The following is a 20,497-nucleotide window of genomic DNA, read 5'->3' as shown; positions in this document are numbered from 1 at the left end:
AATCAGATTCCGTGTTAACTCCACCTAGCTAGAGAATCTCTATAGATAAGGCTTAATCAGAAAAACAAATAGACCAAACAAGATGCAAACATGTGTGTGAGAACAAACTTTGTTCAAGAATTTTAGACCACTAATTTTAAGTCTATGGCTAATTAGAAACTCTTAATTGATACGTTAAACAGGTCCTGTATCATCTTCTACCTAGGAATATTCTGTCATCACTTAACTCTTGTGCTATAACAGGCACGTGACTTTGCCAAGTTACTTGAACTCTGAACGTCAATTTTCTCCTCTGAGAAATGAAGCTATACATATCTGCTTTACTTCCTCCACCCTTGGCTATTAGAGGGGATCACAGATATGACAACAGAGGGAAAGAAACATGCTACCCCAGGAGGCAGTACAATCAATAATAACATGGAATTTATGGAATCACTATTTAATCCAGACCTTTCCCTTAAGCGGGATGGCTCTCCTATAACTCATTACTAGGAAATTAGCAAGGCTTTTATTGCACAATGTCCAAAATCCCAAGTGACTAGGGCAGCTGTGAGCAAAACCCAACAGACATCTATTAGTATCTGGCGTGTTTAAACAATTCCTGGGAGTATGTCTATTCTGCATTGCATCCCAAAGCAGCACAATACAGATTTGAGGCAGGGCAACGGTGTACTTAAGAGCCGCAGCTCCAAAAACAGATTGCCTGGATTCAAATCCCAACTCTGTCACTTATTAGCTGGATGTCCTTGGGTAAGTTACTGAAATTCCGTCATCAGTTGCCTCATCTCTAAAATGGAGATAATAATAATGTAAACAGGATAAGTGTGTGTGTGATATTTAATCACCCTCAAAGGGATGCTGTGTGGATTAAATAAGTAAATTCAAGTCCAGCATTTAGCTAAGCGCCTGGCACATAGTAAGTCATTGGTCAATAATAGTCAATACTGTTTGCCTTTCTACTAAATCATAGTCCACATTAAATAGAAATCAGTGATTCTCTTCGAGAAAATACGGGGATGAAACTCAATCTCTACCATTTGGGTTCTATCAGAACTTGATACGATCAGAAGCTCTTCATTCGGCAGCTAATGTAGCTGCAAACAGCCAGAGTTCACAGTCTAGGACTGTGGCTCAACCTGTCACATCCTGCTCTCGTGTCTCAGACAGAATGGAGTTTTATTGTTAAACCCAGCAGAGCTTCCTATTTTAAGCTGTCTGTAGTTTTGCTGTAGACAGTTCCCCCAATTCCGTGGGACACTCACTCTGACAAGTGGACTCACCCCTCCCTCTTCTCTGAGACACTCACACTCTGACCCACGAGGTAACCTCTGACATTCTATGCCAGGATGTGGGAATGTGTTTCTGAAATAGTGTTTCTCTGTTAATTTCCCTCCCCTACCTTGGTGCTACATGAAACAGAATGGAGCTTTGGGTGACTTGATAACGTTTCTAGAATACTAAATTGTCTGCTCCTCCTACAACCAATTGGTTATCAACTAGATTCAACTGAAATGTTTTCAGAAACTGACCTCTTCTCTCCCAGTCCACTGTTTTATTGACTCCTGCCTTGGTCTTGCTGCTTCTATTGTACTCCTTTCCAGACTCACTCTTGATAAGCCTCCAAAGTTGTCTCCCTTAAACCACTCCAGGTCATGAAAAATGTTTCATGGCACCCAAACTCCTTGGCACATTCTGGCTGAAACTACCTGCCCAGCCTCATCTCCTGTTGGTCCCTTTCCCACAATATCCCCATGCCCTCATTGTCTTATTCAGCTTTGTTCCAACTATAATTGTTGAGTGCTGGCATGTGCCAGGGACTGTGCTTGTTGCTGGGAATAAATGTGAATAATAACCGGCCCCCTCCTACCCTCAAGGAGCTCCCAGTTTCAGCTTCACTTGACATTACTGGTACAGTACCAAACACATTACGTACACTTGTCATTTCAACCTCACTACAGTTCAAGGAGGTAGGTATTATTATGATTCCCCATTTTAAAGACGAAGAGACTGAGGTTTACAGAGGTTAAGCAACTTCCCCAGGCTCACATAGCTGTCCTGCGGTGGAGCCAGCTGCAGAACAGGTAACCACGGCTGGTGATTCTGCCCACGGCCTTCCTTTCCTTCTGCAGCCTGCCTCTTGGTTGGGCATCTCCTTCCGTACTTGGCCTCATGTCTGCGCTGAGACTCCTGGTGTGTCAGCAAGGAATTGGAAGTCTCCAACGGCAGCTAAGATTTCCCAAGAACCTAGTGACGAGGACAAGCTGTCTCTGGTCCTCTCCCTCTCCCCCTCACTCTCTCTGGCTTTGGCTCCTCACCCTCCACACTGGGTTGAAGTTATCTGCTGGATACTGCAGGGGACTGGGTGGATGACGGGTGAAAAGAAATAGAGACATTAAGGAATTAGAGGCTTAAAAGGTGGCCATTGTTATTAGGTTAATAACAACCTCTGCAGATGGTCAGTACTTAGAGCCTGCAAAACACTGACGCCTCATTTTGTCCTCTCAACAACCCCAGGAAGTAAGCAGGGCAAACATCATGGTCTTCCTTTTATAGGTGAGAAATCAAAAGCTCAAAAAGGTTCAGTGACTTGCCCGAGATCACACAGCTAAGTGGTGAAAGACTCAAGACTCATCCCTGACTCTTCTGACTGACAGGGTAGGGGTCATTCAACCTTCAACTTGAAAATTACCTGAGATTAACTAATTGCCCATTGGACATACACTATGCCCCTCAATCCCATTAATACATCACATGAAGTATCTATAGTTACTTCAATGAGTTTTGTAAAATTATCAAATCAAAATAATCTCCAGTAATTTCAAAGGTACCCAGATATTTTAAGAATAAAGCATGTGCAATAAAAACCAACTTGTATATAATATTTATTATATACCTGATATAGCTCAAAGTAATTGATATAAGTCACTTAATCCCACAATAACCTATAAGTGAATGCTGTTATCTCCATTTCACAGATGGGAAAATTAAGGCAGAAAGAAGTTAAGTGTAGGTCATACAGATAGTATTTGAGAAAAAAGAAATAGTTGGGTATCTTTGGGGGTAACTGACCTGCCTGAGCAGTGGGTCATGCCAACCAACCACTGCAGGCCCTCCAAGCTCCTTCTGCATCTGAATATGGCCCTAACTAGTGTCTCATAAGGTTGTCTGTTCCAGGAAGCCATGTTCTCTTCAATTATATGAAAGGAAAAACTGGGAAAAGGCTGTGAATTCAATGAAAAAGAGTAAAGGGAAGTGAACTGGGAAGAAAGGAAGTGACAAAGGCATAGCACCTGACCCTGCTGCATTTATCATCTTCTCAACATGCTACCTGCAGAAGCCCAACTGACAACAATGGTAACAGGATTCCATCAGTGGTACCTTGTCTCTGAGGAGGGGTACGGGCGTGCACATCCTGGCCTCAGCTCCCAGGAAAGCCATACTCACCTTCTCTTGGCATGTTAAGTCTATTACTGAGTCTCAGCAAAGATCCCCGGTAATGTCCTCTGGCACTGCAGCCTGCGTTCTAAAGAGGCAGTGATGTCCCAAGAGACCAGGAGGCCACCCTCCTAGTCTGTGGAGTGGTGGTGAAGGCTAACTTTTTCATTCCGCCTCATCCCTTGATGTGAAATGAATTCTGCTCACACACACAGATTGTGAGAAGTGATGCAGGCGGCTCTCCCCTGGCAAACACTGCAGTGTCCCTGGGTTGCAACAGCAGCAGACTGCAGTAAGAAAGAGGCAGTTCCACCCCGCTGGTTTCCCATGATAAAAGGGCTTTGGAAATCAAAGTGCATAGCCCAGCCTCATTGAGGGAGACAACAGCCAGCGTCACCAAGCACAAGTGAATTTAATCATCTCATGGAACCTAAATTTGCTTGATTTGCAAACTCAGTCAGGTACCTCTCAAAGCACAATGCATCGGATAGAAACATATAAAGGGGGCTATGAGAACCCACAAACATGAATCTGTTCCAGCTTCAGATAGTTTTCAGACCAGAAACTAGGCTTAAATCATGTGCTGGCCAACTAATCTTGGCAAATTAATAAAGTTTTGGCTGAATCTGTAACACAAAGATGGCATTTACGACCTCTGTGTAACATGTTTTGCATTCCTGGACTGGGCTGCAGTTAGATTCCGGTGATTACTGCTATGTCTGAAAGGCTCAGGTTGTAACTAAGCTAAGATGGAAATGAAATACCCGTTCCTGGAACAGCTTCATTTTTCACTGCTTGCGTAATTACCAACATCATGCTGTGTCTGGGAAGCAGGTGGCTTTGTGTCCAAAGAAACAACATTCTTTGGGGCTTGGCTCTTCAGTATAGAGTGTCTAATCACGCTGCAGCTTTTCAACAGGTGAGTCGGTTTACTAAACAATAAAATTCATTTGATTTCTTCTGCTAAAGCGAGGTGTGATCACCCACTAAGAACAAGGCATGCGTAACTTCCAGCAAGGATTATCTCCGTGACACACATTCCAGTGGACATGAAATTTCATTCACTGCACAGGTCGTTTCTGCACAGGTGGACAAAGCTCAGACGGTCAGAGCTGGAAGAGGATTCTACCTGAGAAGCTCAGGGTGCAGAGAGGCGTATAAAGTAGAAAAAGCCCAAACACTCAGACAGGGGCCTGAGACGCTCCTCTGTTGAGAGTTGAGAATTATGTGACTTTGGACAAGTCCCACAGTCGCTCTTCCATTTGGGTTCTGTGGGGACAGAGTCCCAGAGAGCAGTTTCCAGGCGCTCGGCTTCACGTGGAAAGGTGCTGGCTCGGGTAGTAGATGGCCGTCAGCTGCGGCTAATTGACCATCAGCTGTAACCAGTTAGCCAATTAGCCACAGATATAACTACCGCAGCTGTGCTGGGGAGTCGAGTCGAGAGTTAGTCAGTTGGTTGGCAGGCAGAGAAGCGGACAGCAGGTCGCACGTTGTGTGACTCCAGCCTCCAGTGAGCTTATAGTGGTGTGACTCCCCTACCTATGGCTCCGTGGGTGTTCCTTTTTGGCCTCACCATGTCCTGCGTTCTTATGTGGGGAGCAGGACTAGAGGCCTCGCAGGCCGCCTTGCACGACAAATGGCACAGTGAGCAGGGTCTCCTGCACGACAAATGGTGCAGGGAGCAGGGTCTCCCGCATGACAGGTTCCTTAGCAGTAAAATGAAAATAATACAATCTGTCCTGACTATGACTGACCCCATAGGACTGCTGTGGTGAGCAAATGAGGCGACAGACCTAGAAGAGCTCAGCAAATTGTAAGGCATTATTATTATTATTTTAAATTTTATTGGGGAATAGTGGGGAATAGTGTGTTTCTCCAGGGCCCATCAGCTCCAAGTAGTTGTCCTTCAGTCTAGTTGTAGAGGGCGCAGTTCAGCTTCAAGTCCAGTCGCCGTTTTCAAGCTTTAGTTGCAGGGGGCGCAGCCCACCATCCCATGCGGGAATTGAACCGGCAACCTTGTTGAGAGCTCACGCTCTAACCAACTGAGCCATCCAGCAGTCCCAGTAAGGTATTATTTAAACATGGGGTATCACAGGTTATTATATTTCCTTCAGGGACTACCATGAAGGGAGCTATGTGACTAGAAAATGAGCCTTCAGAATTTCCTCAGTGTATTCCCCTCCCAAGTAACCAGAGGGGGCAGGGCAGACGTGTAGAGACTATGGAGAGCGGATGGGGCTCCCAGCTGCATGGGAGCCACTGAATTGGAGTTTGACAGCTGGCTGTCCAAGGCGCTGCAGCTTGCCCATCATGGCAGCCTTTGAAGATAAGCCACTGCAAGGAGGAAAATTTTGAGGGTCTAGTGTGCCCCCAAAGAGCCCGGTGTTATGAGCCAAGAGAACTGGCTCTAACATCAGTTATAGTTTTTATGAGCTGTGTGAGCTTGAAGGAGTCACTTCTCTGCAAAAGGAGGGTGTCAGATTAGATAACCACTCAGGCCCCTTTTGGGTCTACCTAGCTCCTAGTTTTCTGTGCCTCAGTTTCCTCATCTGTAAGATCAGGGCCCTTCCTCAAAGGGTTGCTGTGAGGATTAAGTGAGTTGCTACACGTAAAGCACTTAGAAGCACTTATGGCAAAGAACGAGCATGAGATAAACATTAGCTATCATGTCCTGATTATAAAAATAAAGTGTACAACGAGGTGACTATACTGAACAACACTTGAATCGTTCCCTTAAAAATGGCTAAAATGGTAGATTTTGTTATGAATATTTCACTATAATTTAAAAAATATTCAAATACAAGTTAATACATAAATGTTCTTCTACACGAGGGCTCAGTGGGATGTTTCTGAAGGCTCTGGCAGTGGCCTCGAGAGCTGAGAGCAAAGGCGACAGAACCTCAGTGGTCTGGCCCCCTGACCCTCTCCGCCCACTTCCACCGCGTACCTTTGCTCTCTGAGGCAGGTTCATCACGGTGTCCGGCTTGAAGTCGTTCTTGTTCTTGCGGCAGAGCACGGCCGTGATGATGATGATGATGACCGTGACCACGGCAATGGGCGCCAGCACGGCCGCGATGATCCACAGGTTGTTGGGTGGGTTCTTCACCACGGCTGCGGGAAAGAGCCAGCGGGAAGCACGTGACAAGGAGCACTGGAAAGGGGGAGGCAACCCGGAGATAAGTCCCCCCCAGTCCCAAGTCATGAGATGGGTAAGAGGATTTAAAGTCAGAAAGGCTCTTGCCTTGGGCAAGTTACTCAAGGTCTCCAAGCCTCCGTTTTCTCATCTGTAAAATGGGATGGACACTTGGTGAGGCATCAGTGAGACAAGATACAGGTGGTGCTTTGGTAGGGGCTCACTCAACACTCGCCCTAGTTATTATTACTAAGAGGAAGTGGAGGAAGATGGATCCGGATCCATTTTCCTCACTGGTGACATCAGGAGTCAAAAGAGAAGAGAGAAGAAATCTGAGGATTAGAGTGGTGCTGGAGTCAGGAGGCAAAGTTCTCAGGGTGATGACTCTAAATATTGTAGTGAAGCCTCTGAGTAAGCAATGATTAAAATGTCACCAAATGGAGGGACTTCCCCACCACCTTCCCAAATGGCTGGCTGAGGAAGCTGGAAATGCCTCTGTCTAATCAAAAGGATCAGGCTATTCTCAGAGCCTGAGTAAAGAAAAGAGGAAGCAAAGCCTTAGACCATAGGAAGAATGTGCTATTAGAACTGTAAGTGCCTCCAGGGGGTGGGGCTGGAGGCAGTTAATCTGCAAAGGGCAACAGGATGAAAGTCATGCTCCATATCATGGTGGGGGTGGCGTTACACAGGTATCCACATTTGTCAAAACTCCTCAAATTATATACTTGAGATCTGTATATCTAATTGCATGTAAATTTTACATAAAAACACCACCAATAAGTATTGAACTCTAGGCAGTGATGTGCATGCTAAAGTGTTTCAGGTCAAAGCCTACTGATGTTTGCAACTTACTCTGAAATGCATCAGAAAATAAGATGAATTAACGTGCGAATGAAGGGATACACAGATAAACAGATACGTGATATTAAAAATATAGTAAAACGCTAATTGTGGAATCTAGGTGGTGGGAACATGGGTGTTCACTGTGTAATTCTTTCAACTTTTTGATAAGTTGGGTTAGGAAAATGTAAGAAAAAGCCTCCAGGGTGGCCAGTTAGCTCAGATGGTTAGAGTGCAGTGCTCTTAACAACAAGGTTGCCGGTTCGATCCCGACATGGGCCACTGTGAGCTGCGCCCTCCACAGTTAGCTTGAAACAACTACTTGACTTGGAGCTGATGGGTCCTGGAAAAACACACTAAACATAAAAGTTTAAAAAGAAAACACGAAACAGCCTCCAACATGAGGTGGATAAGTGTCCCCGTGATCACTGGTGAAGAAGCTTGGAAAACACTTCAGTCCAATCAAAAGGACCGATATGTTCTTAGAACTGGAGTAAAGAAAATTATAACAAAAGCAATTGTCTGTAGAAATGAAGTTATTGGAAGGGAGTGGGGTCTGCAGGACATCAACAAAAAGAGAACCAAAGGTCAGGCAAGGACTTGTCCATGTGCCCCAAATAGCAGACGTGGGTAATCTGGATGGATGGCAGGTCTACCCTGGTGGACCAGATGGCCACAACTGGCTGTTTCGGCTTGGTGACACCCAAGTACCAAGTTCTCTTTCTCCCACTCCCGAGATGATCGCATAGACTCATGGCTTTGAATACCATCTGTGCTCTGAGGATGCTCATTTATACATCTCCAGCCTTTACCCTGAACCCTTAGATTCTTATATCCAATTGCCCGCTCAAATCTCCAGCTGGGTACTTATGAGATATCCCAAATTTAATATGTCCAGAACCCACTCTCAATTTCCCCCAAACACCTTTTCTTCCTGTGATATGCGCCACTCCAATAAAAAGGCAATTCCTTCCTTCCAGTTGCTCAGGCCAAAAACTGCCATGAATGTTGACCCTTCTCTTTCACTCTCACCCAACATCCTGTTCTACAAACCCTGTCATCTCCATTTCAAAATATATCCAAGATCTGTTCACTTCTTTCTATCACTACTGCTTTCACTGTGGACTACCAATATCTCTCACCTGAATTACTGCAATGGCCTCTTACCTCGTCCCTGTCCCCTATAGTTTACAGCAAGTGGAGTGAACCTTTAAAAACTCAGACCATAACCCTCTGCTGCTCAAAACCCTTCAGAGGCTCCCACCACACTCAGAGTAAGAGCCAGAGTCTTTATAATTTCTATACGACCCTAAATGATCTGCTCCACCAAGCAACCCAGTTACTTCTCTGGCCTTATAGCCCACTGCTCTTCTCTTAACTCTCTCTGCTCCTGCTTACTAGCCTCCTACTGTTCCTCACCCTTGCTGGACATGCTCCTGTCTCAGGGCCTTTGCACTGGCTGATTCCTCCACATGGAACGTTCTTCACCTAGATATCCACATGGCTCCCTCCCTCCCTTCCTTCAGGGCTCTGAACAAGTGTCACCCTGTCTGTGAGGCCTTCCTTGTACCTTACATAAAATAACAATCCTTGCCCCTGGCACTCTCCATCCCCCTCATTCAACTTCATTTTCTCTAAAGCAGTGCTTCTCGAACTTTAATATCAATCACATGGGAATCTTGTTCAAATGGGGGTTCTGATTCTGTGGGTTGCAGTGGGGTCTGAAATTCTGCCTTTGTAACAAACTACCAAGTGGTGTCCATGCAGCAGGGCCCCACGCAACATTTGCAGTGGCAAAGCTCTGAAGCATTTATCACTATCTGGAATGATTCATATGTATTTGCTTATCGTTTGTCACACCCCACCCCCACCCCCTGCTGCCCCTCCATTAGAAGGTACACGCTAAGAGGACAGGAAATGTTTTGTCTCTTATTCTCTGCTGCATCTGCAGGGCCCAGAACAGGGCCTTGCACATAATAGGTGCTCAATTAAAAGTTGAATAAAGATATAAATGAACTACCGTTATTCCTGTTGCAAGTATGCTCCCCATACAGTTTTTCATACAGGAGAGAGGAGTGGACAGTTAAAAGGAGAAGTACCACCTCCTTGGTAGTTCTAGTCCATATTTTAAATTAATATACTGCCAATCTGGTTTCTATAACAATCTCTTGTAAGTCTGGTTAACATGGGTTAATTCTCCTGATCCTGCTGACTCTGATGGCTCTTAAACCGACAAACCTGAGGACCAGACTCTGGAATATAAAGATGCTACAGGTAAGTAAGTGCCACATAGTGAGGACCCGCCTGAGCAGCCAGCCCGTCTCTCTCTCTGGGACTTCAACCACCCCGGTTCAACTGGTACCTTAGCCACGATCTGCCTCTCATCAGCCAGCACTTGGATCTGGAGTGCTACATTAGTACAAAAGAACTTTTCCCAGTTTTTATCAATTGGCGATTAATCACATTATTAACTTCTGAAAACAGCTCATTAGATAATGTGATTCTGTTGACATTAAACATTTAATTGCCGCTGCTTTTAGTAGTTTGGTATTTATATGTGAGTTTTATGCCAGTAACATTTTTTAAAGCTTAGAACTGCTGTGAAAAACATCAACATGGTTCTTTTTGGCTATGCTATTCTATCCTGATAGAGAAAAATTTATAGCGTATCAGAACACGATACCCTAAATATATGCCTACTGTTTTTCATTAGCAAGAATGAAATATTTACATGTGTTCTGCTATTACTCAGCATTATTGTTTTGGTTGATGTGGTCCTTCTTGGTGCTCTCTGTAAAATCCCTTCACTTCTATTGAAATGGGGAGAGAATAGATTTATCTTATGTACCTTAATAAATTCATTTGACAGTGGTCAAGGCAACAGTAAAATTAGGTCAACTGAAGTCATCCAAACCCAATACAGTCATTGGCATAATGCTCTAAAACTACAAAGTCATGGAAGAGGTGAAAAGGAACAAGTGGTTATTTAATTTGCAAAAATTTCAGTAGAGGAAGGACAGGAAAAGGAGACAACACGTGCTGAGTGTCTACTGTGCGTTAGGCTCTTGGCCCAGATGCCCTTCTGACGCCCAACTTGCAGGCGAGCAAACTGAGCCCCAGGGAGGTTAGAGGTTTTTATAAAAAGTCATTTCTCTGAAATACATAGTTAAGTTAGTTCTGAGTTAACACATAATGCATAGAAATGCAAGGTGTGTGAGCGTATACACACACACACGCACACACGTGGTATTTGTCAGAAAGAACAAAGTCAAAAGAACCATATAAACTAAGAATAAATTATTCTCATGTGGAACAATTGTTAAAAGGAGAAGAAATCCATTCAAAACAGTTTCCAGCTCACATTTTGTGACTGTCAAAACATCAGAGTTTATGACTGGTGTGAGTAGACGCAGAAGAGGGTCTAGCCCAGGCCTGGGAGCTGGTGACTGCTCAGGCCACGTCGCTGTCCTGCTCAAACCCTCCAGTGGCTGTCATCTCATTCACAGTACAGCCTGTGATGCTCATGTGATTGTGGTCCCTCATTGCACCTGTGACCTCCTCCCTCAGTGATCTCCTCGCTTGGTCTCAAACTTCCCCCGACCCTGGCCTAGAACCTGGTGCCTAGACATGTTGGTCACTCAAAGGTTACTTCCTCAGTGATCATCTTCTTGACACCCTCCCTCCAACAATTTAGAATCACAGCCATTATCTCCTGGACATCCCCTAGCCAGCCCTTCCCTGCTTAATTTTTCTCCTTGGCAATAAGCATCTAACATATTATTTATTTTGTTTATTTGATCTGCCCACTCAGGAATGTGAGCTCCACGAGGGCAGGGGTTTTGTCTGATTCATTCAGTGCCATATTTCCAGTGCCTAGAAAAGCGTCAGGCTCAAACACATTTGTTGATGGAATGAATGAGTACAAGTTCCTTTCACCAAAGGGTCAGTCTATTGCTTTCTGTAAGTGACATTTTTGAGATAAATGCCTGATGGCCACGTGAGGTAAAGCCATTCTTGCTCTGATCAGCTTCAATATGGGGAGAATTTTCCCTATTCCACCAGCTGGATAAGGCTCTGAAGGGCCTCTTACTCCAAATCCTGGAGCAGATGAAAATCTCGTTGGAAACTCAGGAGCTTCTTTAGAAGTCACTGCTGTCATTACTCAGAGGTGGCGTGGCTCAAGTGGGCATTGCATACTCTGTCATAGGGTGCTGAATGTAGGGCGCTGCACGTAGGGAGCTACATGTAGGACGCTGCACACAGGGAGCTGCACGTAGGGCGCTGCACACAGGGAGCTGCACGTAGGGCACTGCACGTAGGGAGCTACATGTAGGACGCTGCACGTAGGGAGCTGCATGTAGGGCACTGCACGTAGGGAGCTACATGTAGGGCACTGCACACAGGGAGCTGCACGTAGGGCGCTGCACACAGGGAGCTGCACGTAGGGCGCTGCACATTGGCCCCGGAACCAGTGATTTAGCAGATACTGGAACACACAGAACACTAACACCCTCCCTTCAGAGGAACAAGGTTCCTTGAAGGCTGAGGTTAGGAAAGTTGTTGGAATTCCAGCCTGGATCTCAGGAGAGAGGTTAAAGTTAACACCATAGAGTTTGAGAATGCTATAGCTAGAGGTTAGAGTTAAAATCCCAGAGAAAATTCTCGTGTCTGGAGAGAGCAGAGCTAGAGGACAGCTTGAAACCTACAAAATTTTACTAACCAATGTCACCCCAATACATTTAATAAAAACATAACTCTGTTCCTCCTCTTCTTCATTGGTCTTAGCTTTTTCCTCACCTGATCTTGGGCAAAGAGGCATTTCCCAGGGTCTGTCCTCTAGCTCTACTCTCCCCAGACACTAGAATTTTCTCTGGGATTTTAACTCTAACCTATATCTACAGCATTCTCAAACTCTATAGTGTTAACTTTAACCTCTCTCCTGAGATCCAGGCTGGAATTCCAACAAGTTTCCTAACCTCAGCCCTCGATATTTTATCAGCACCCCCTTGATATCCCAATAGCACCCCTTAATATCTCATCACTTTAAACTCAACATGGCCCAGACTGAATAAATTATCTTCTCCCTTCTAAAAATGCTTCTCCTCTCCAATCCCCTTTGTATTTTCATTAATAGCACCCTATTCTCTAAATTAGATGGGTTCATAATCTTTAAATCACCTTTCCTTCTTCATTCCGTCTTTCCTTTAGTTCTTCTACCTTATGGAGAAATGAGACTTTCATCTACCACTTACCAAGTGCTTCACACATGCCTCATGATTGCACTAAGCCCTTTACATGCAATAATTATCTCATTTATTCCTCCAACTAGCATATATTCATAAATATATGAAAAATATGTTCATATATTTATAAAACCAAATATGAGGTCTGACAATTAAGTTCGCGAACTTTGTTGCAATGATGTTGCTAATCTTTTTTGGTATCAGAGTGATTAGTCATTATGAATTTATACCAACTGGACAAACAGTTAACCAAGTTTACTATTTGGAAGTGCAGAAAAGCCTGCGTGAAAAAGTTAGATGACCTGAACTTTTTGCCAACAATTCATGGTTCTTGCATCACGACAATGCAGCAGCTCACATGGCATGTCTGTGAGGGAGTTTTTAGCCAGTAAACAAATAATTATATTGGAACACCCTCCCTACTCACCTGATCTGGCCCCAACGACTTCTTTCTTTACCTGAAGATAAAGGAAATATTGAAAGGAAGACATTTTGATGACATTCAGGACATCAAAGGTAACATGATGACAGCTCTGATGGCCATTCCAGAAAGAGTTCCAAAATTGCTTTCAAGGGTGGACTAGGTGCTGGTGTGGGTGCGTAGCTTCCCAAGGGGAGTACGTCGAAGGTGACCATAGTGATATTCAGCAATGAAGTATGTACCCCTTTTTCTAGGACGAGTTCTCGAATTTAATTGTCTGGCCTCATGCATGTGAGTATGTGAGTGAGTGTGTGTGTGTGTGTGTGTACAACTATATATATTATATGTATATTATATATATATGTAACCACTTTGCAGATGAGGAAAATGAAGGTCAGAGAGGGTCATTCATTTGTCTCTGAGCTCCATAGCAAGAAAGTGGAAGAGCGGGGACATGAATTCAGGTCTGTCTTATTGCAAAGGCTCTGCTCTCAACTGCTCTGCTTTAGTACCTTCCAACCATGGGCCTCCCTCAGGGCCTGGAGGAGGCATTTTGCAAAGGTCGGTCCCTTCCTTCACAAGAATAGAGCCAGGCAGTAGCTGAGGCTGGATATTCAAAGATAAATGAGACGTAATACCTGCTTTTAAAGAGTTCATGAGAGAGAAAGAGAGAAAATAACTCATTTGCTCGATGTGATAAGGGCAATGGAAGCCCCTGGAACTAAGGGAGATTGGTGGACAGCTCTGCTTCAGGGGTTGAGGAAGGCTTCAGAACAGGAAATGTGAGGAATGAATACTCCTGTGTGGTTAAAACATTAGATATGAAAGAGAGAAAAGTAAGTGGTTTGCTGGAAAAGTAGACCAGAGACAGATTGGGAAGGGACCTGGACATTTGTTGAGTACCTGTTGTGGAGGCCTTGGAAGACCCATTTTAAGGAGTTCTGGTTTTATTTTGTGGCCAACAGAGAGTCACCAAGAATTTACAGTGGGGTAAAGACAGTCTATTCAATAAACGGTTCTGGGAAACCTGGACAGACACATGCAAAAAACTGAAGCTGAACCACCTCCTTACACCATATACAAGAATAAATTCAAAATGGATTAAAGACTTAAATGTAAGATCTGAAACCATAAAATTCCTAGAAGAAAATATGGGAAGAAAGTTTAAAGACATTACCCGGAGTAAGATTTTTACTGATATATCCCCTGGGGCAAGGGAAGTAAGAGAAAAATTAAACATGTGGGATTGCGTCAAACTAAAAAGTTTTTTCTCAGCAAAGGAAACCATCAATTAAACAAAAAGGGATTCTACTGAATGGGAGAAGATATTTGCCCATGATATATCTGATAAGGGGTTAATATCCCAAATTTATAAAAAACTCACTCAACTCAACTCCACAAAAAGCAAACAACCCAATTAAAAAATGGGCAGAGGACATGAAGTAACATTTTTCTAAAAAGGACATACAAATGGCAAACAGACATATGAAAAAATAATTTTTAAAAGGAGTAGATGTAAGATCAGAATCCATGTGTTATTACAATGACTCTAATTACACTGCGGATAGTACATTAATGGCAAAATGACTGAGGTTGAGTCATTTGAGAAGCACCTACAAAGTCTCAGAGGAAATAATGATGAAAGGGAGAAAAGGAAATAGCTTTGTGGGTGGTTATAGAAGGGAACTGAGAGGACCAAGTGGATCTGAAGGAAACAAAGAAAGGCGGTTGTGGGATCGCAGCTCTGGAGTCAGGCAGAACAGGGTCTGGATCCTGGCTCTCTGAATTGTAGTTAAGCCTCTGGGTCACCCCTTGATGATTCCTGGACACTCATTTCCAGAAGATTCTATGCAGCTTCTAATCTCATATGATCTCTCTCCTACCTGTGCTCTGCTCCCCATCAACACGATCAGCAAAGTCCCCTTAGTGTCAACCACTCCTCCTGATACTCCATTCGCCTCTCGCTCTAAGTAAAGCCAGCTCTCCCCTTTCTGCCCCCTCCCAAGTACCACAAGGCCTAGAGCAGAAGTGAGGAGGCCACGGAACCGATAGGTCAAATTAGAGGAGGGGAAGACAATGAGCCAGGTAAAGAGCCCCAGTGAAGGGCAGGGGTCATCTGGGGACCTAGAGGGGACTGCAGTGAGGAGGGAGGGGGCCGCGTCAAAGGATCTGGGATTTTGAAAGGATAGAAGAAATGCTTTGGACATAGCAGTGAAACCCAAGGAGGAGGGAAGCCCTGGCAATCTTATGGTATTTCTCCAATCAGTCTGCTGATTCTCAGTGTGTATTACTGCACCCTGGATCAAATACCCCACACACAATCTCATCCTCAGCTGCCAGCTTCACTCCATCATGCCCTGAGAAAGCAGAAACAATCACAGAAAATATCCTTACGTTTCATTACCAAACGTACCACTTAACTGGCACCCACACGCCATACTCTGCTTCCTTTCCAGTGCAAAAGTATGAGCCGTCCCCACTCCTCGCTGAGTTTGACCTTCATCCACTGAAGGACTTCACTCTCGCCATTCTCATCTCTCTCTTCTGCATCATCAACTTCTCCTTTTCTGTTACAGTAACCCATCCATAGTATCTCCCATGTGCCCCTCCAGTGTCTGCTGACAGATTAACCTCCCTAAATAATGGGTTGTTCCAATGACACTTCTCTCCTGCTCAGAAATCTCCAGCAGCCCCCCTTAGCCAGTCACATCATGTACAATCAATCTCCTTCCCCAGCCACCCAAGGCCTGACTCTCCCGAGCAATACACCTCTAATCCTATCAACTCCTCCTCGTGTTTCTGTACTCCAGGCAATTTGAATTCCTTGTTTTTCAAGCGCATCTGGTACTTTTCATTTGCATTCTTTTCCTCATGCTCCTCCCTCTTTCTGGAATATACACCTTTCCTCTCCCTCTGCTGAAATCTTAGCATGTAATACAGTTAAGAACACACATCTCAAGTCAGGCAGACCCAATTTCATATCTTGGTGACCTAAGTACTAGTTCTGTGATACAGAGCAAGTTAGTTAACTTTTCTCAGCTTCGGTTTTCTCATCTGTAATTTGGAGTTGACTCAAGCTGCCCCAATGAGAGGAGAAAGTGAGAAAAATTTATGTAATGCAATGAGCACAGTAGCTGCCTTGGGGGACCGTATTCAAAGAAGCAGCTATTGTTTTTAATATCCTTTCTCTGTTCACTGTTTCTGAATGCCCCTTCTGTCAACCCCTGTATCACACAGCCTCCTGGTAGCATTTTCCTGCAGTCCCGTCCTTTGTGTCTACATTAACTTCCTCTTTGCTCCTTGAAACCAAGGACCGGATCGTACCCACTTCTGTATGTCCTCCAACACCAAGCACAGTTCATGGAGGACTGTATAATTGCTTACTGAATCAAATGATCTTTCATTCCCCAGCAGAAAAATATGATCTCAGTGATGGTGATTTTTCTACCTATTCACTAGACTATACTGAGGAGGAAAAATGGGTAGGACTTGGGGCAAAGCGATATCATTACCGTCATTCTAATATCCAAAACATATCCCTTGACCAAAGCCTATTGCTTCAAACAACACAGGAAACAGCTGATTGATTTGAGAACCTTCCAGAACAAAAATGTGTTTAGCTCTCAGTCCATTAACAAGGGTTTGGGGAATCACTTTGACGTGCAGGAAACATTGAATAGTGTTAAAAATAATGAATGGAAAGGCTCTGCCCTTACGGTCAGCTTGCAGAAGGACAACATGATGCAGGGTCAAGGCCATCCTTTGGGAGTCAATGGTGCTTAGAATCTTGGCAGCTGCAGTCCCCAGCAGAGGCTTCCCGTTGTACAAGGTGTAGTAAGTCAGCTCCGCTGGGTCCTTGGGTCCCGGCACCCGCTGCATCTTCACCATCTTTTGGAAAAAAAGAGGCCATGTTTATAGGGCAACTTGCAAAGACCTTGCAATCACCCATGCGATCCACGGTTCTCTCCCGAGTGCTGAAGCCTTCCGTGGCCAAGTGGACCCACAGGGTATATTTTAGACATCCGCTTTAATGTACCTCTGTATCGCCACAACCTCAAGAAGCCCTGCCATCACCGGAGGGAGAGACAGGGAGGAGAAAAAGGTTCTGAAAATATGGACATCTGGAAAGCACAGTGTGACACTGGAGAAGAAAATGCTGAAATGGTGATGTCTTCCTGCCTCCAGAGAACTCTGGCCTCATTTGAAAATAGGCCTCCACATTAATTCAGGGCATGTTAGGTTATTCTCAAACAAGATTTCTAATTTCAAATTCCTGCAATTGCTGGAGAGGAAAAAAAAAAGAACTTATATGTTTGTAATTCAAAAGATTCTGTTAACAGCCATACCTGGAGACTCAAAGTTCTTTTTCTAAAATAACCTTTGTTGCTTTTCCAATCTGTACAAGTTACACATATTCATTACAGAAAATTTGAAAATGCAAAAAAGCATCCAAAACCCAAAACGCTTTGTTTATAATAGCTGAAAATTTTAAAAAGCCCAGGTGTTCCTCAACAGAAGAATACATAAACTGTAGTATAATTATACAAAGGAATATTATTCAGCAATAAAAAGGAATAAACTGCTGAATCAACATGGAGGAATCTCAAAAACACTATACTGAATCAAATAAGCTTTATACAAAAGGGAATATACTGTAGGATTCCATTTACATAAAAAGTTCTAGAACAGTCCAAACTGATCTATGGTGTGGAAATGACATATGTTATCAAATGTAAAACAGTAACATAGTAACTGTAGAACCTGGATGGTGAATATATGGGTATTTACTATATTACTTTTTCAACTTTTCTGTGAGTGAAAATGTTCATAATCAAATGTTGGGGAAATGTACATATTACTAAAAACAAGAGTCTCTCTGGCATCTAAATTTAGAAACCATATAATATGTTGAACAAAATTATGGAGACTTTTTTAACTGCAGGTTCTTTTAGAGTCTTTGGTACGCCAGTACTTTGGGAGTCATCAAGAAGAGGCTACAGGAGGCAGCCTTACCCAAACTGATTTGGCCAGAGAGCCGCTTTGCCTCAGGGCATCTTAGAGGACCATTTTCTGGACACTGTCTCAGAAACACTGCTCTCACCCTTCATCTTTGTGTTCACTTCTATTTCTTCGAAATGAATTTGAGGAGTAACTTTGTGACCATCTGAAAGGCGCTTGTCTAGAGCACTCACTTGCCCTCCAGGTAGGTCATACCCATTTACTGGGTTTGAAAGTGCTCATTTTCCTCCATCCGCATCAACACTGGATAGTACCATTTTATGAGTCTTTGGTAAGTGAAAATGGCATCATGTTACGGTAGTTAAAACTTGCATTCCTTTGATGACAAATTGCATTAAACATTTAAAAATGTGTATTTCTCTTATGTATTTCTTCTTCGGACCCAACTACATCTACTAGAGAAATATCTCTAAATTCTAGATACCTAAATCTCCCTATTCATGAAGGTGTCTCATCTTTTAAAATTATCTGATCCCAAAGGAAAGGCTTCCATGTGGAAGGATGATATAAGCTATGTGGAGTGAATTTTACTTGGAAAACTTGGGCACGTTTTTCCTGTTCCTCACGGGAGAGGAGGTAGAGAATGTGTTAGTGCAACTAGGCAGAAGGTGAATGAGCTTTCAAATATCTAATAATTTCAATTTCAATTTATTAGCAAATCCTTCTTAGCAAGATTTCTCCAAGGGTGAGGTTAAAAGTGATCTACAGCCTCTGTAAATTAGGGATTTGCAGTAATAAACCCCTATTTGTTTCCGTCAGACTTTCGTGGCAACTACCAGGGGCCAAGCACACTGAGTACTCGGAAAAAAAAGAGAGCGAGAACCTCTCACTGGGCCCTTTTCAACACGTAGAATGTTGTTAGATTTTTAGCTCTACTAATCACACCAGGATTGTAGCAAGGTCCCTCCCTCCCACTTCAGCTGAGACAAATCCCATTTCACTGTCATCGGAGCAGCTTCTTTTCTGTTGTGTGGAGAAGTGTGAATTACAGGGCCCACATGGAACCCACAGAGGGGAAATCACAAACCTGGCATGTGAAATTAACCATCACTTTACCTCTGGATGAGGCTGGCCCAGCCTACAAAGACAGAACCAAACCAACATCCACTGGGACGAGGGACCAAATTCACCCGCTGTGAATGGGAGACCTGGCATCTCCCTCAGGGGCATGATGCTGACTCAAGCAGGAAAATGTGCTCGAGAAGATAGGTTATTTGTACTTTCAAGACTACCTGGGGACACGATCTGCAGACAGATTACGGTCATGTTTGTAATTTCCTTTAAAACACCTACTCTTAGGTAGTGTGATACTATGCATGTGTGTTTGGGTTAAGTTACACCCTTGTTGTGGTCAGTTACCAGTGAGGAGGTCACAGCCCAGGGGCAGTGGGCTAGATTCCAGTTAGGAAGCCCCCTCCAGAGGCACCAACCAGGAGCACATCTGTAATTTGTTATCTTGCTCATCTGAGTTTTGTTCATTAGCATAACAGATGTTAGAAATGGTGAAATTTCATTGGGTGACATTAGTGTTATTCAAGATATGTGGATTGGCTAGAAGCTTCTAGAGACACTCCCACTCTTGCTTGAACTTGATAAAGAATCTTGAGGCTTAGAGCCCCCACCTTGGCGATGTCCACTGTCTTCCATTAGGTTCCTTAGAAGTAGACTCAGAAGAGTTGAGTGCTGGCAGTGTATTTGGCAGGTGCAAGGAACTGACAGGAGGATGAGCAGGTGATACAGAGGTGGGAAGGGAGGTAGCAAAGGGTACGTTATTAAGATGGTTACCACAGTGGGTAACTAAAGCTTAATTCTGTGAGGAAGCTCTAGAAATGATCTAAAATACACATTTCAGAATTCTCCTCGCCAAGAGACAAAGGAGCTGGGGTGTTTAGATCCCCAACACTGGTTAATTCCCAGGCACGTCTGGCCAGCCATGGCGTGGGCAAAGTGGGTTGTGGCATCTCAAAAGCAGCCCTTCAATAAAGATTCCAAAGTACTGCATTTCCCCGAAAATAAGACCTAGCTGGATAATCAGCTCTAATGCGTCTTTTGGAGCAAAAATTAATATAAGACCCGGTCTTATTTTACTACAATATAAAACCGGATTTTTTTTTTAAAATTAAATTTATTGGGGTGACAATTGTTAGTAAAATTACAGAGATTTCAGGTGTACAATTCTGTATTACATCATCTATAAATCCCATTGTGTGTTCATCACCCAGAGTCAGTTCCGGATTTTTAATATAGTATAATATAATATAGTATAATATAATGTAACACCTGGTCTTATATAAGAGCTGATCGTCCGGCTAGGTCTTACTTTCGGGGAAACACGGTAGCTGTTGTTAGTCCACAGGTACTGAGAGAAAGGGTAAGGGAATTTGGGAAGAGCACCAACGGTATCTG

General features: G+C 43.7%; 1 protein-coding gene across 5 annotated transcripts in view; it reads right to left on the bottom strand.

Annotated features, from left to right (window-relative positions):
* KIAA1549L (KIAA1549 like) overlaps positions 1-20,497 on the bottom strand; it is a 253,861-nt gene that overhangs the window by 64,930 nt on the left and 168,434 nt on the right. For all 5 annotated transcript variants that reach the window (XM_088789508.1, XM_088789505.1, XM_074337085.2 and 2 more), the window contains 2 exons: positions 16,789-16,960; positions 6,383-6,546 (listed from right to left, as the gene is read on the bottom strand). In XM_088789508.1, coding sequence (XP_088645634.1) covers positions 6,383-6,546; positions 16,789-16,960 — 336 coding nt within the window. The remainder of the gene's footprint in view (positions 1-6,382; positions 6,547-16,788; positions 16,961-20,497) is intronic.

The sequence above is a fragment of the Rhinolophus sinicus genome, chromosome 14, assembly GCF_057876585.1.
Source record: "Rhinolophus sinicus isolate RSI-liver-muscle chromosome 14, RSI-T2T, whole genome shotgun sequence".
In the NCBI taxonomy this organism is placed as follows: domain Eukaryota; kingdom Metazoa; phylum Chordata; class Mammalia; order Chiroptera; family Rhinolophidae; genus Rhinolophus; species Rhinolophus sinicus.
The sequence above is the reverse complement of the archived record's forward strand: the minus strand, read 5'-3'. Positions and strand labels throughout refer to the sequence as shown.